This window comes from Rattus norvegicus, chromosome 1 (genome assembly GCF_021556685.1).
Source record: "Rattus norvegicus strain SHRSP/BbbUtx chromosome 1, alternate assembly SHRSP_T2T, whole genome shotgun sequence".
Lineage (NCBI taxonomy): Eukaryota > Metazoa > Chordata > Mammalia > Rodentia > Muridae > Rattus > Rattus norvegicus.
This window is the reverse complement of record NC_141534.1, coordinates 250,435,720-250,453,630: the sequence shown is the minus strand read 5'-3', so window position 1 is coordinate 250,453,630 and position 17,911 is coordinate 250,435,720. Positions and strand designations below refer to the sequence as shown.

Below are 17,911 nucleotides of genomic sequence, written 5' to 3'. Positions count from 1 at the left end.
AGCTGAAGACCTGTAGAGAGGAAAACCTACACGCCCGAAAGCAGAACACTCTGTCCCCATAACTGACTGAAAGAGAGGAAAACAGGTCTACAGCACTTCTGACACACAGGCTTATAGGACAGTCTAGCCACTGTCAGAAATAGCAGAACAGAGTAACACTAGAGATAATCTGATGGCGAGAGGCAAGCGCAGGAACCCAAGCAACAGAAACCAAGACTACATGCCATCATCGGAGCCCAATTCTCCCACCAAAACAAACATGGAATATCCAAACACACCAGAAAAGCAAGATCTAGTTTCAAAATCATATTTGATCATGATGCTGGAGGACTTCAAGAAAGACATGAACACACTTAGGGAAGCACAGGAAAACATTAATAAACAAGTAAAAGCCTACAGAGAGGAATCGCAAAAATCCCTGAAAGAATTCCAGGAAAACACAATCAAACAGTTGAAGGAATTAAAAATGGAAATAGAAGCAATCAAGAAAGAACACATGGAAACAACCCTGGATATAGAAAACCAAAAGAAGAGACAAGGAGCTGTAGATACAAGCTTCACCAACAGAATACAAGAGATGGAAGAGAGAATCTCAGGAGCAGAAGATTCCATAGAAATCATTGACTCAACTGTCAAATATAATGTAAAGCGGAAAAAGCTACTGGTCCAAAACATACAGGAAATCCAGGACTCAATGAGAAGATCAAACCTAAGGATAATAGGTATAGAAGAGAGTGAAGACTCCCAGCTCAAAGGACCAGTAAATATCTTCAACAAAATCATAGAAGAAAACTTCCCTAACCTAAAAAAAGAGATACCCATAGACATACAAGAAGCCTACAGAACTCCAAATAGATTGGACCAGAAAAGAAACACCTCCCGTCACATAATTGTCAAAACACCAAACGCACAAAATAAAGAAAGAATATTAAAAGCAGTAAGGGAAAAAGGTCAAGTAACATATAAAGGGAGACCTATCAGAATCACACCAGACTTCTCGCCAGAAACTATGAAGGCCAGAAGATCCTGGACTGATGTTATACAGACCCTAAGAGAACACAAATGCCAGCCCAGGTTACTGTATCCAGCAAAACTCTCAATTAACATTGATGGAGAAACCAAGATATTCCATGACAAAACCAAATTTACACAATATCTTTCTACAAATCCAGCACTACAAAGGATAATAAATGGTAAAGCCCAACATAAGGAGGCAAGCTATACCCTAGAAGAAGCAAGAAACTAATCGTCTTGGCAACAAAACAAAGAGAATGAAAGCACACAAACATAACCTCACATCCAAATATGAATATAACGGGAAGCAATAATCACTATTCCTTAATATCTCTCAATATCAATGGCCTCAACTCCCCAATAAAAAGACATAGATTAAGAAACTGGATACGCAACGAGGACCCTGCATTCTGCTGCCTACAGGAAACACACCTCAGAGACAAAGACAGACACTACCTCAGAGTGAAAGGCTGGAAAACAACTTTCCAAGCAAATGGTCAGAAGAAGCAAGCTGGAGTAGCCATTCTAATATCAAATAAAATCAATTTCCAACTAAAAGTCATCAAAAAAGATAAGGAAGGACACTTCATATTCATCAAAGGAAAAATCAACCAAGATGAACTCTCAATCCTAAATATCTATGCCCCAAATACAAGGGCACCTACATACGTAAAAGAAACCTTACTAAAGCTCAAAACACACATTGCACCTCACACAATAATAGTGGGAGATTTCAACACCCCACTCTCATCAATGGACAGATCATGGAAACAGAAATTAAACAGTGATGTAGACAGACTAAGAGAAGTCATGAGCCAAATGGACTTAACGGATATTTATAGAACATTCTATCCTAAAGCAAAAGGATATACCTTCTTCTCAGCTCCTCATGGTACTTTCTCCAAAATTGACCATATAATTGGTCAAAAAACGGGCCTCAACAGGTACAGAAAGATAGAAATAATCCCATGCGTGCTATCGGACCACCACGGCCTAAAACTGGTCTTCAATAACAGTAAGGGAAGAATGCCCACATATACGTGGAAATTGAACAATGCTCTACTCAATGATAACCTGGTCAAAGAAGAAATAAAGAAAGAAATTAAAAACTTTTTAGAATTTAATGAAAATGAAGATACAACATACTCAAACTTATGGGACACAATGAAAGCTGTGCTAAGAGGAAAACTCATAGCGCTGAGTGCCTGCAGAAAGAAACAGGAAAGAGCATATGTCAGCAGCTTGACAGCACACCTAAAAGCTCTAGAACAAAAAGAAGCAAATACACCCAGGAGGAGTAGAAGGCAGGAAATATTCAAACTCAGAGCTGAAATCAACCAAGTAGAAACAAAAAGGACCATAGAAAGAATCAACAGAACCAAAAGTTGGTTCTTTGAGAAAATCAACAAGATAGATAAACCCTTAGCCAGACTAACGAGAGGACACAGAGAGTGTGTCCAAATTAACAAAATCAGAAATGAAAAGGGAGACATAACTACAGATTTGGAGGAAATTCAAAAAATCATCAGATCTTACTATAAAAACCTATATTCAACAAAATTTGAAAATCTTCAGGAAATGGACAATTTCCTAGACAGATACCAGGTATCGAACTTAAATCAGGAACAGATAAACCAGTGAAACAACCCCATAACTCCTAAGGAAATAGAAGCAGTCATTAAAGGTCTCCCAACCAAAAAGAGCCCAGGTCCAGACGGGTTTAGTGCAGAATTCTATCAAACCTTCATAGAAGACCTCATACCATTATTATCCAAACTATTCCACAAAATTGAAACAGATGGAGCACTACCAAATTCCTTCTACGAAGCCACAATTACTCTTATACCTAAACCACACAAAGACACAACAAAGAAAGAGAACTTCAGACCAATTTCCCTTATGAATATCGACGCAAAAATACTCAATAAAATTCTGGCAAACCGAATTCAAGAGCACATCAAAACAATCATCCACCATGATCAAGTAGGCTTCATCCCAGGCATGCAGGGATGGTTTAATATACGGAAAACCATCAACGTGATCCATTATATAAACAAACTGAAAGAACAGAACCACATGATCATTTCATTAGATGCTGAGAAAGCATTTGACAAAATTCAACACCCCTTCATGATAAAAGTCCTGGAAAGAATAGGAATTCAAGGCCCATACCTAAACATAGTAAAAGCCATATACAGCAAACCAGTTGCTAACATTAAACTAAATGGAGAGAAACTTGAAGCAATCCCACTAAAATCAGGGACTAGACAAGGCTGCCCACTCTCTCCCTACTTATTCAATATAGTTCTTGAAGTTCTAGCCAGAGCAATCAGACAACAAAAGGAGATCAAAGGGATACAGATCGGAAAAGAAGAGGTCAAAATATCACTATTTGCAGATGACATGATAGTATATTTAAGTGATCCCAAAAGTTCCACCAGAGAACTACTAAAGCTGATAAACAACTTCAGCAACGTGGCTGGGTATAAAATTAACTCAAATAAATCAGTTGCCTTCCTCTATACAAAAGAGAAACAAGCCGAGAAAGAAATTAGGGAAACGACACCCTTCATAATAGACCCAAATAATATGAAGTACCTCGGTGTGACTTTAACCAAGCAAGTAAAAGATCTGTACAATAAGAACTTCAAGACACTGAGGAAAGAAATTGAAGAAGACCGCAGAAGATGGAAAGATCTCCCATTCTCATGGATTGGCAGGATTAATATAGTAAAAATGGCCATTTTACCAAAAGCAATCTACAGATTCAATGCAATCCCCATCAAAATACCAATCCAATTCTTCAAAGAGTTAGACAGAACAATTTGCAAATTCATCTGGAATAACAAAAAACCCAGGATAGCTAAAGCTATCCTCAACAATAAAAGGACTTCAGGGGGAATCACTATCCCTGATCTCAAGCAGTATTACAGAGCAATAGTGATAAAAACTGCATGGTATTGGTACAGAGACAGACAGATAGACCAATGGAATAGAATTGAAGACCCAGAAATGAACCCACACACCTATGGTCACTTGATTTTTGACAAAGGAGCCAAAACCATCCAATGGAAAAAAGATAGCATTTTCAGCAAATGGTGCTGGTTCAACTGGAGGGCAACATGTAGAAGAATGCAGATCGATCCATGCTTATCACCCTGTACAAAGCTTAAGTCCAAGTGGATCAAGGACCTCCACATCAAACCAGACACACTCAAACTAATAGAAGAAAAACTAGGGAAGCATCTGGAACACATGGGCACTGGAAAAAATTTCCTGAACAAAACACCAATGGCTTATGCTCTAAGATCAAGAATCGACAAATGGGATCTCATAAAACTGCAAAGCTTCTGTAAGGCAAAGGACACTGTGGTTAGGACAAAACGGCAACCAACAGATTGGGAAAAGATCTTTACCAATCCTACAACAGATAGAGGCCTTATATCCAAAATATACAAAGAACTCAAGAAGTTAGACCGCAGGGAAACAAATAACCCTATTAAAAAATGGGGTTCAGAGCTAAACAAAGAATTCACAGCTGAGGAATGCCGAATGGCTGAGAAACACCTAAAGAAATGTTCAACATCTTTAGTCATAAGGGAAATGCAAATCAAAACAACCCTGAGATTTCACCTCACACCAGTGCGATTGGCTAAGATCAAAAACTCAGGTGACAGCAGATGCTGGCGAGGATGTGGAGAAAGAGGAACACTCCTCCATTGTTGGTGGGATTGCAGACTGGTAAAACCATTCTGGAAATCATTCTGGAGGTTCCTCAGAAAATTGGACATTGAACTTCCTGAGGATCCAGCTATACCTCTCTTGGGCATATACCCAAAAGATGCCTCAACATATAAAACAGACACGTGCTCCACTATGTTCATCGCAGCCTTATTTATAATATCCAGAAAATGGAAAGAACCCAGATGCCCTTCAACAGAGGAATGGATACAGAAAATGTGGTACATCTACACAATGGAATATTACTCAGCTATCAAAAACAACGAGTTTATGAAATTCGTAGGCAAATGGTTGGAACTGGAGAATATCATCCTGAGTGAGCTAACCCAATCACAGAAAGACATACATGGTATGCACTCATTGATAAGTGGCTATTAGTCAAATGCTTGAATTACCCTAGATCCCTAGAACAAACGAAACTCAAGACGGATGATCAAAATGTGAATGCTTCACTCCTTCTTTAAATGAGGAAAAAGAATACCCTTGGCAGGGAAGGGAGAGGCAAAGATTAAAACAGAGACTGAAGGAACACCCATTCAGAGCCTGCCCCACATGTGGCCCATACATATACAGCCACCCAATTAGACAAGATGGATGAAGCAAAGAAGTGCAGACCGACAGGAGCCGGATGTAGATCGCTCCTGAGAGACACAACCAGAATACAGCAAATATGGAGGCGAATGCCAGCAGCAAACCACTGAACTGAGAATAGGTCCCCTATTGAAGGAATCAGAGAAAGAACTGGAAGAGCTTGAAGGGGCTCGAGACCCCAAAAGTACAACAATGCCAAGCAACCAGAGCTTCCAGGGACTAAGCCACTACCTAAAGACTATACATGGACTGACCCTGGACTCTGACCCCATAGGTAGCAATGAATACCCTAGTAAGAGCACCAGTGGAAGGGGAAGCCCTGGGTCCTGCTAAGACTGAACCCCCAGTGAACTAGTCTATGGGGGGAGGGCGGCAATGGGGGGAGGGTTGGGAGGGGAACACCCATAAGGAAGGGGAGGGGGGAGGGGGATGTTTGCCCGGAAACCGGGAAAGGGAATAACACTCGAAATGTATATAAGAAATACTCAAGTTAATAAAAAAAAATTTTCAGTTGAAAAAAAAAAAGAAATACTCAAGTTAATAATAAAAAAAAAAGAGGAAACAGAGGGAACCACGTCCCCTTTGGAAGAAATTAAGACAGTTCTTATGGATGCTCTCCTTCTCTGATGACAATAATATAAGAAAAACGTCTGTCGCACTTTGTTATTTCCTTTTTTTCTATCTCCAGATGTTAGACTAATGAAAGCATTAAAACTGCATACTTACCACATGTGCAATAGTAACATTTAAAGGTATCTGGCTACATAAGTGTCATAGGGAAACTTTTGTTCTATCCAGTAATATATTTTTTCTTAAATTTTAAGTATACAGACCTATTTAGAAGCATGATAGATAACTTAATAAATACTGTAAAATAATAATAGTAGAATAACTTTTCTATAATAATATATTTAAAATAAATGCTGCTGGTATAACTGGAATAAGTGTGAGCAATATAGGTTGCATGGAAATGGATATTTGAAATAATAACTTTCCTTTTCTATAACTATTGCCTTATATGGAAATAACTTTCTAATGAATTGATTATTTTTACTCCTTCTCAGGGTAGACATTATCTCAGATAAGCTCAGAAATTCCAGAATTCATGCTTATTTCAGTGAAGTAAGTTTTCACCTCTGTATACCTCAAAATTAGGTTTATTAGAAACAAAGAAGGTAAGTACAAAAAGTTGCCTGCTCTGAAAACCTAATTTGGGGACAAAAAATGTAGAGGCAAAACAAGCCAAAGAAGACTGTACGTGCCTGTCCCAGATTATCTCCAAAAGAACCTAGACACTTAACAGCATTCTTTTCCTATGTGCATAGTCTCTTCATTCCTCTCATTCATCCTACACTTTCTGGCCAGTAGCACAAAAAGTCAAGGGCAGACTTTTCTAAGAATAATACACAGGACATCAACAACGTCTTCCCAGCATACTATGAGAATGCCAAGGTTCACCACCTGTGTCCTTACCTGTGACTTCTGGATACTTCAGCAGGAGCAGGAGAGCATATCTCAGTGTTGTGCTTGTTGTCTCTGTCCCAGCACCAAACAAATCAGTCACAGTGACTGATAAGTTCTCAAGTGTAAATTCCAAATGTGGATTGTGACTTTCCTAAGAACTGATTGATGTAATTTTCTGGTAAATTGTTTACAAGCACCTATGATAACAATGATTCTACAATATCACCCCATTTTCTGCCTGGTTACCAACACAGAACTGAAAATATAGTGCCAGAAGAAATTAGCACAACATTGCAGAGACTAATACAGAGGATCTAAATTTCATTCCGTACACTCATATATTTTTGCTTGAATTCAGAGATACTCTACATCTAAATTTGTATGATAAAAATTAGCATCAAGACTTAAAAGGATGTAAACAAGATTGTTGTTCATTCATTAAAAACAAAAATCCATATGCTAAATATAGTGAGAAAAAAATCAAAGGCATTTGACTCTAACAATATGGGGGTCTCTGTTATGCTACAACTGGTCTATAATCCAAACTGCTTGCACTGTAGTAAAATAAACCAGTTCTTTCTTTAAGGTATTTGTACTACTCTTAAATCAATAGAATTGAGAAAGTGGTTACACACTGTGCAAGATGTTACAAGCTTATATTACACATTTGTTATTCATTGCTTTGTTCACAACTTTATGGACTCAATACTGCTGCAAATTTGCACCAAAGTTGAACTTGTAAAAAGTATAAAAGTTCAAATATCTAGAAGGAATGGGGAAAAAATAGTCTCACAATATGAAAATACCATGGCTCCATTCCATAAGCGAGTTCACTAGTAACATGCCATGTATAGGGAAGAATAATTGGACCATATAAACTGAGGAGAGAATAGGTCATGAAGACAGGGGAAATACACACAAATAGCTCTACTAGGATGAAGGAGAGAGTATATATAACATAATTATGAAAATGAGGAATAAAGCTTAGCAGATAGCGTACGATAGGGATTTCATCATATTATATCTATGGATATTTAGTCAGGATATGATTATTCATATATCCTAATTTAAAAATAAGTAACACTACAGTGTTTGATATTATGTAATAACACTATTAACACAATTTAAATCACCTTATCTATGTTAGTATCTGTGAAAAATACACATCTCCCTTTCTCATATTACTTCAGGTACTTTTGTTTCCTGAAATTCATTTTATCTTATTGTTCTGGTGGATCCTTCAGAAAAATCATGAGAAGTCATATTTTGTCCTTTTTTCTTATTTTGTTAGCCCTAGTACAGTGGTCCAGACCATGGGAATTGTCTGGGAAAGACTAGTAAAAGCATGCATTCTTCAATTCTAATTCTTTATTCCAGACAACAAAGTACGGCATGAAAGACAGCAAATCATAACCTGTACCTGCACTTATGAATAAATTTTTACAAATCTATGTCACATCCTGTTGTCCATTTTTAATAGAAAGATGGCACCAAATGATTGTGGCCATATGTTCTTTCTATGGAAAATAAGTATTCACGAGCTGACCCTACACAGAAAAAAAAAGTTTACAAGTCTATGCTCTAGCACAGTCATACTGATTGGTCTCTTTGAAAATTTCAGACCAATTCCTCTTATGAATATCAATGAAAAATTACTCAATAAATATCTTACAAACCAAAGCCAGGAACACATTAAAATGATCATACATCATGATAAAGTAGGTTTCATCCCAGGGATGCAAGGATGGTTCATTATACAGAAATTCATCAAGATTATTCACTAAATAAACAAATTCAAAGAAAAAGCCACATAATCATCTCATTAGATGCTGAAAACGCGTTTGATAAAATCCAACACCCCTTCATGTTAAAAGTCTTGGAAAGATCAGAAACTCAAGGCCCATACCTGAACATAGTAAAAGCACTATACAACAAACCAGTAGCCAACATCAAACTAAATGGAGAGAAACTTTAAATAATCCCACTAAAATCAGGAACTAGACAAGGCTGCCCAATCTCTCCCTACTTATTCAATGTAGTACTCAAATTATACCCAGAGCAATTGGAAAAAAATGAGGCAAAGAGGATATAGTTGGAAAGGAAGAACTCAAAATATCACTATTTGCAGATGATATGACAGTATATTTAAATAGCCCCAAAAGATCTACCAGAGAAATCCTCAATGTGGTAAATGGCAGCAAAGTGGCTGGGTATAAAACTAACTCAAACAAATGAGTGGCCTTCCTCTACACAAAGTAAAAACAGGCTGAGAAAGAAATTAGGGAAATGACACCCTTCATAATAGTCACAATTAATATAAAATACCTCTGTGGAACTCTCATCAAGGAAGCAAAATATCTGTATGACAAGAACTTCAAGTCTCTGAAGAAAGACCTCAGAAGATGGAAAGATCTCCCCTGCTCAAGGATTGGCAGGATTGATATTGTAAAATTGGCCATCTTGCCAAAAGCAATCTATAAATTCAGTGCAATTCCCATCAAAATTCCAACTCAATTCTTCATAGAATTAGAAACAGCAACTTGCAAATTCATTTGGAATAACAAAAAAAAAAAAAACCCAGGGAAGCAAAAACTATTCTCAACAATAAAAGAACTTCTGGGTTAATCATAGTCCCTGACCTCAAGATGTATTACAGAGTAATAGTGATAAAATCTGTTTGGTATTGGGACAGAAACAGACTGGTAGATCAATGGTATAGAAATGAAGAGACTGAAATGAACATATACACCTACGGTCATTTGATCTTTAACATAGGAGCTAAAAACATCCAATGGAAAAAAAAGATAGCATTTTCAACATATGGTGTTTTTCAAATGGCAGTCAGTAGGTAGAAGAATCCAAATTGTTTCATTCCCTTGTTTATAATAATAATAATAATTTATTGTTTCTGCTTTTTCACTAGGATATTTTTATTTACATTTCAAATATTATCCCCTTTCCTCGATTGAAATCCATAAGCCCCTAGCTCATTTTCCCTTCAACTTCTTCTATGAGGGTGTTTCCCCAACCAACCAACAACCCCTTCCCACCTACCTCCAATAAGCCTATTAAAAATGTGGTACAGAAGTAAACAAAGAATCCTCAGTGAGGAATATGGAATTTCTGAAAAGTACCTAAAGAAATGTTGAACATTCCTAGACATCAGGGAAATGCAAATCAAAACAACTCTGAGATTCTACCTCATACCAGTCAGAATGGATAAGATAAAAAACTCAGGTGACAGCAGATGCTGGCGAGGATGTGGAGAAAGAGGAATACTTTTCCATTGTTGCTGGGATTGAAAGCTGATACAATCACTCTGGAAATTAGTCTGGAGTTTCCTCAGAAAATTGGACATAGGACTACCTGAGGAATCAGCTATACCACTCCTCAGCATATACCCAAAAGATGTTCCACTGTATAACAAGGACATGCTCCACTATGGTCACAGCAGCCTTCTTAATAATAGACAGGCACTGGAAAGAACACAGATGTCCTTTAAGAAAGGAATGGAGACAGAAAATGTGGTACAGTTACACAATGGGATACTACTCAACTATTCAAAAGAATGACTTCATGAAAAATGAAATTCTTACACAAATGGATGAAAGTAGAAAATATCATCCTCAGTGTAGTAAGCCAAACACAAAAAATCACACGTGGCATGCACTCACTGATAAGTGGATATTAGCCCAAAAGCTCTGATTACCTTATCAACTATCCATATGAAGCTCAAGAAGGACAACAAAAGTGTAGATGCTTCAGTATTTCTTAGAAGGTAGAACAAAAATATTCATAAGAGGAAATATGGAGACAAAGATGGGAGCACAGACTGAAGGAAAGGCCATACAGAGACTCTGCACTTGGTGTTTCAGCCCATATATAGCCACCAAATATAGACAATATTGCTGATTCCAAGAAGTACATGCTGAAAGGAGCCTGATATTGTTGTCTTCTGAGAGACTCTGCCAGATCATGACAAATACAGGTTGGCTTGCAGCCAACCATTGAACTGAAAATAGGGTCCCAATTGGATAAGTTAGAGAAAGTATTGAGGGAGCTGAATGGGTTTGCAACCCCTTAAGAAAAACAATGCCATTCTGGAAATCAGTCTGGAGGATCCTCAGAAAATTGGACATTGAACTGCCTGAGGATCCAGCTATACCTCTCTTGGGCACATACCCAAAAGATGCCCCAACATATAAAAAAGACACGTGCTCCACTATGTTCATAGCAGCCTTATTTATAATAGCCAGAAGCTGCAAAGAACCCAGATGCCCTTCAACAGAGGAATGGATACAGAAAATGTGGTACATCTACAAAATGTAATACTACTCAGCTATCAAAAACAATGACTTTATGAAATTCATAGGCAAATGGTTGGAACTGGAAAATATCATCCTGAGTGAGGTAACCCAATCACAGAAAAACACACATAGTATGCACTCATTGATAAGCGACTATTAGCCCAAATGCTTGAATTACCCTAGATGCCTAGAACAAATGAAACTCAAGATGGATGATCAAAATGTGAATGCTTCACTCCTTCTTTAAAAGGGGAACAAGAATACCCTTGGCAGGTATTCTTGCCAAGGGCAAAGATTAAAATAGACACAGAAGGAACACCCATTCAGAGCCTGCCCCACATGTGGCCCATACATATACAGCCATCCAATTAGACAAGATGGACGAAGCAAAGAAGTGCAGGCCGACAGAAACCGGATGTAGATCGCTCCTGAGAGACACAGCCAGAATACAGCAAATACAGAGGCGAATGCCAGCAGCAAACCACTGAACTGAGAACGGGACCCCCGTTGAAGGAATCAGAGAAAGAACTCGAAGAGATTGAAGGAGCTCGAGATCCCTTATGAACAACAATGCCAAGAAACCAGAGCTTCCAGGGACTAAGCCACTACCTATGGACTATACATGGACTGACCCTGGACTCTGACTTCATAGGTAGCAATGAATATTCTAGTAAGATCACCAGTGGAAGGGGAAGCCCTTGGTCCTGCTAAGACTGAACTCCCAGTGAACGTGATTGTTGGGGGTAGGGAGGCAATGGGGGGAGGATGGGGAGGGGAACACCCATAAAGAAGAGGAGGAGGAGCGTTTAGGGGGATGTTTGCCCAGAAACCAGGAAAGGGAATAACAATAGAAATGTAAATAAGAAACACTCAAGTTAATAAAAAAAAAGGAACAATAGCCGATAAATAAAAGGAAATATTATAAGTTCAAATAATTACAAAAAAAAAAGAAAAGAATAGAAAAACAATACCAACAAACCGGAGATTCCAGGGACTAAACCACCATCCAAAGAGTATATGTGGACATACTCCTGGCTCCAGGTGCATATGTAGCAGAGTATGCCATTGTCAGCCCCGAATTGGAGGAGAAGCCCTTGGTCCTGCCAAGGCTTGGTGCCCAATTGTAGGGGAAAGTCAGAGCAGAGAGTTAGGTAGGGGTGGATGGGAGGCTGGGGGAACACTCTCCCAGAAACAGAGGAAGGGGGAGATGGAATAGGGGGTTTATGCATGGGAAACTGGATAAGGCTATACCATTTCAAATGTAAATTTTAAAATATCCAACAAAAAAAACTTTTTATTATTTATTTTTCTTTTCATTTAAATTTTCTTGGACACTTTATATATTTACATTTCAAATGTTATCCCCTTTCCCTCCTCTCCCAGAATCTACTCCCGTCCCTCTCCTTCTATGAAGATGCTCCCACTCCCACCTACCCACTCCAACGTCTATACTCTTGCATTACCCCACATTGAAGACAGGAGACTTCCAAGGACCAACTGCTTTTCCTCCTATTGATGCTGGACAATGCCACCCTCTGCTATATATTCTCTACTTACCAAATGCTACATAGCAGACAATAACTAAGTGCTGCTCTACATACACAGTTTTCTAAGTCCACTTAGCAGTGTGTCTGGATCCAAATGTAGAATCTAAAAATTGATTGCATACTATGCCTTCTGACTTCATTGCCAATGTAATACATGTGCGTAAATTACTTAAATGATATATAGAATATTCATTGGTTTTCTCCTAAATATTCTTAAGAAGTATGTCTTTCTCAGTTTACATTCCAGATCACAAAATATTGCTGTTCACAGAGATCAGCATTTGAGCTCAAAACAGTCATTTCTGAGAAGCTTATAAATGATACTAACCTTTCACGGTTAGGTTATATGTATATATGATCATATATTCATATACAGAGTTGTACACATGCATGTGCATATACACATATGCACCCATATACATATGTCAGGTTTGCAGGCACACATTCCATATAATTAGTAGTCCTATACTACAAATAATAAAGTGACTACCTTGTCTTGGCATTTTATTACAAATAAAATTAATTTGTGACCCTGGTTGCTTGTTCATAAGTCCTAAATACAAAGTGTTGATAGCAGTAAAGCTAATAAGACTGACTTATACTTACTTCTCATTAGCTTAATTTGGTTAGGTAGTTTTCAATTTCCCATCTACAGTTTTACTATTGTGCACATTTTCTAAGTTACTCAGATTTATCTGGCTCAATGCAACTTGTACTGAGTTGTTCAACTGCCACTCTATGTGTGCCTTAGTCCAGAATAGCTGATACTTCCACTCAGGTCCATAGCTTCCACTACCAAAGATTGAGAAACTCCTCCCTCACCTGCGGTCCTTACCCAGGGTCAAATCCTATCCCTAATCTGCATCTGGAACCTCTGGTCTATATCAGTGGTCATATAACGTCACCATCTTGGATATTCACTGGTAAATAAAACTATGAGTATTACAAGATACCCAACTACATTTGGATTAGTTTTAAAGCCTGCAGCAAGGAATTTAGTACCCAGAAATGTGTTGCTGGTTAAAAGCCCATGGATGGAGAAGCCAAAAACCCGAGGTTACAGCTTACTGATGTTATAATGCTAATGGTCATAATGTTCAACTACTGTGTGTGTGTGTGTGTGTGTGTGTGTGTGTGTGTGTGTACATAAACTTGTGCTGTTATAAATTTAGGTACAATAAGTTTCTGTTTACAGATTAGAAGTCTATGCAGAGATGTGTGTATTATAAAAGTGCAAAAAATAAGAGTCCGTGTACTCAGCCCTTTATTAATCCCATATTCCTGCTAAGAAGTGGTAGAAAAGCTGTAAGAATTAGAGGATAGGATGCAGAGAAGTGATGTGCAAATAAAACGACACACTTAAGCACATTTGATCTTTGACAAAGAAGCCAAAAATATACAAAGGAAAAAAGAAAGCATCTTCATTAAATGGTGCCATTCTATCTGGATGTCTGTATGTAAAAAATTACAAATAGGCCCATATTTGTCACGATGCACAAAGCTCAAGTGCAAGTGTTTTGAAGACCTCAATATAAAACCAGATACACTGAATCTAATAGAACATAAAGAGGGGAAAGGGCCTTGAACTCATTGGCACAGGCAGAAATTTCCTAATGAGAACTCCGATGGCTCATGCACTAAATTCAGGAATTGATAAATGGGACCTCATGAAACTAGAAAGCTTCTGTAAGGCATCAGACATAGTCAATAAGACAAATTGATATCCTACAGGTTGGGAAAAGGAGATAGGTGTTGGGGGAGAGTGTAACTTAATCTTATATTGTGTGGGTGAAAGGACTGAAGCACTGAAGGCCAGCAGAAAGAATTGAAACAGGTGAATTCAGGAGGTAGGAGGTTGGGAGGACACTCTAGTATGTACCAGAGACATGGGAAGTGAGTGATTCTCTGGAATCAGAGAGGGCAGATACCCTAGATGAAAGGCCCCACAGTGGGGAGAAGGAAATTATTGAATTCGCCACCAGCAGAAAGACAGGTCATTAAATGAGAGATGGGGTTGCTATCACACAACCAAAGCTCTGACCCATAATTCTTCCTGTCCGAAAGCAATGCAAGGATGAAAATGGAGAAGAGCCTGAGGAAAAGAAAGTCCAGTGACAGGCCCAAAGTGGGGTCCAGCTGAAGGGGAAGCCCAAGACCTGACACCATTACTGACCCTATGGGGTGTTCACAAAAAGGGACCTACCATGACTTCTCTCCAAAAGACCCAACAAACAGCTGAAAGAGTCAGGTGCTGATATGCGTACCCAACCAATGGAAAAAAAAACTGCTTACCCTCCAGTTGAATTAGGGAAGAGCTGTAGGAAGCTAAAGAGGAGGCCAACCCTGTAAGAGGACCAGCAGCCTCAATTAACTTGGGACCCTGAGATTAGACACTGGATCACCAACCAGGCAGCATACAACAACTGAGATGAGACCTCCAACACATATACAGAAGAGGACTCCCAGGTCTGGGTTAAGTCAGAGAAGATGCATCTAACCCTCAAGGGACTGGAAGCCCTAGGAAGTTTAGAGGTCTGTTGGGATGGGTACGGTGGTGACATCTTTCTTGAAACTGGTGGGTGGGGAGTATCGGGAAACAGGGAGCAGGTATTGGATGTAGAACTCCCAGGGAGTGGATCACAAGGGGAATAAAATCTGGAGTGCAAAAAGAAAGAAAGAAAGAAAGAAAGAAAGAAAGAAAGAAAGAAAGAAAGAAAGAAAGAAAGAAAGAAAGAGAGAGAGAAAGAAAGAAAGAATAAGTAAACAAACAAACTCTCAAGAAAGAAATCAAAGAAGATCTCAGAAAATGGAGAGATCTCCTATGGTCATGAATTGGTAGAATTAACAAAATAACACTACCAAAGCAATCAACAGATTAGATGCAACCCCCAGTAAAATCCCAACAAATATTGTTTTTTTTTATTTTCATTTTTCTACATACAGTCTGCCAGTTAGACCAACACTAGTTTTTGAAGGAGTTGTCTGTTTTCCATTGTATATTTTTTGTCTTCTTTGTCAAAGATCAAGTGTCTGTAAGTTTGTAATTTTATTTCTGGATCTTGAATTCTATTCCGTTGACCAGTGTTTCTGTCCCTGTACCAATACAAACTTACAGACACTTGATCTTTGACAAAGAAGACAGAAAAAAACAATATTTGTCACATTACACAAGCTCAAGTCCAAGTGAGTCAAGCAACTCAACCCTAAAACAAGATACTTTGAATGTACAATGTATGAAAATGGAAATTGGGAAAGAGCATGGAACTCATGTGCACAGGAGACTATTTCCTAAATAAAATGGCTACAATGGCTCAGGCTCTAATATAAAGAATTGATAAATGGGACCTCATGAAACTGAAAAGTTCTGTAAGACAAGGACATTGTCATTAGGACAAATTGAAATACAACAGATTGAAAAAAATCTTCAGTAACTTGACATCTGATAGGGGTTAGTATTGAAAATATACAAAAATCTCAAAAGCTAACCACCAAAAAACAAAAAAAAAACACACATTCAAAAATGAGGTATAAAACTTAACAGAGAATTCAAAAAAGAGGAATCTCGAATGCCTGAGAATCACTTAAAGAAATGATCAAAGTCCTCAGTGATCAGAAAAATGCAAATCAAAATGGCCCTGAGATTCCACAGTACACCAATCAGAATGGCTAAAATCAAAAATTCAGGTGTCAGCACATGTTGGCAATGATGTGGAGAAAAGGATCCTTCCTCCATTGATGGTGGGATTGCAAACTGGCACAACCACTCTGGAAATAAACTTGCAGGTTCCTCAGAAAATTGGAAATATATCTACCTGAAGACCCAGCATATACCCAGAAGATGTGCCACCATGCCACAGGGTGTGTCTTCCCCTATGTTCATAGTGGCCTTCTGTGTGACAAACAGAAGTTATAAACAGCCCATATGTCCCCCAAAGGAAGAATGTGTTAGGAAAACATGGTTCATTTGCACAATGAAATACTATTTACCTATTAACAACAATGGCAACCTGAGTGAGGTAACTCAGACCCAATAGGACATGCATGGCATGTACTCACTAATATATGCATATTAGCCAAAAAGTACAAAATTCCCAGGATACAGTCATAGAATTCAAAAAACTAACAAGCCAAAGGGCACAACTGAACATGCTTCAATCAACATGGCAGAGAGAAGAAAGCAATCGTGGTAGGCGGGAGATCAGACGGAAGAAGAGACCAGGCTGGGAAAGAAGCTGAGGTGGCAAAAGAAGAAACATTATCTTGTATTGGGGGAAACAGGACTAAAGCCCTGAGAGTCAGATAAAAAAAAATGGAAACATGCAACCTTGGAAGATGGGTTGTAGGGGAACCTTCTAGAATGTACCAGAGATCTGGGAGGTGAGAGAGTCTCGGGACAAAAAGGGAAGGACTCCAAAAGAAATTCCCTCAGAATATTGGACATAGAACTACCTGAGGACACAGCTATACACTCATGGGTATATACCGGAAAGATGCTCCAATATATAGCAAGGACACATGCTCCACTATGATCATAGCCTTATTTATAATATCCAGAGAATGGAACCAACCCAAATGTCCCTCAACAGAAAAATGGATACAGAAAATGTGGTACATTTACACAATGGAGTACTACACAGCCATTAAAAAGAATGATTTCATGAAATTCACAGAACTAGAAAACATCACCCTGGGTGAGTTAACACAGTCACAAAAGAACACACAGGGTATGTATTCATTGACAAGTGGATATTGGGACAAAATCTTAGAATACCGACTACACAACTCGGAGACCATTGAAGCTCAAGAAGAAAGAAGACCGAAGTATGGATGTTTCAGTCCTACTTAAAAAGGGGAGCAAAGTAATCACAGGAGGTTTAGTGTTAGAGGAACATGAAAGGAATAGTGGAGGTGGAGAGGAAAAACAGGGGGCGAGGCTCAGGTTTGGAAGGAGACAGGGGAGATGTTCAGAGGATCAGGAAATTGAACAGAGGTGTGTAGCAATAGAAGATGGAGAACTGGGTGGTAGGCTATAGAAAGTCCTAGATGCCAGGAAAACAAAGGCTCCCAGGACACAACAGGGATGGCATTAGCTGAAATACCACCACCACCCCAAAAAAGAGAGAGGGAACCTGTAGAGACGATATCCTGAGGTTAGGCACATCCCTGAGTGGTGGATGGAGCCATTCACCCTTCTCAAAAATTTAACCCTGAATTGCTCCTGGCTAAAGGAAATAGAACGATAAAGAA

At 38.6% G+C, this 17,911-nt stretch overlaps 1 protein-coding gene across 9 annotated transcripts in view; it reads right to left on the bottom strand.

The window, feature by feature from the left end:
• Positions 1-17,911, bottom strand: part of LOC100911718 (cytochrome P450 2C6-like) — a 46,589-nt gene that overhangs the window by 15,624 nt on the left and 13,054 nt on the right. For 3 of the 9 annotated variants that reach the window (NM_001447389.1, XM_087659851.1, XM_087659836.1), the window contains 1 exon segment: positions 6,820-6,961. The exons of 2 other annotated variants lie outside the window; for them this stretch is intronic. In NM_001447389.1, coding sequence (NP_001434318.1) covers positions 6,820-6,961 — 142 coding nt within the window. 9 annotated transcript variants of the gene reach the window in all.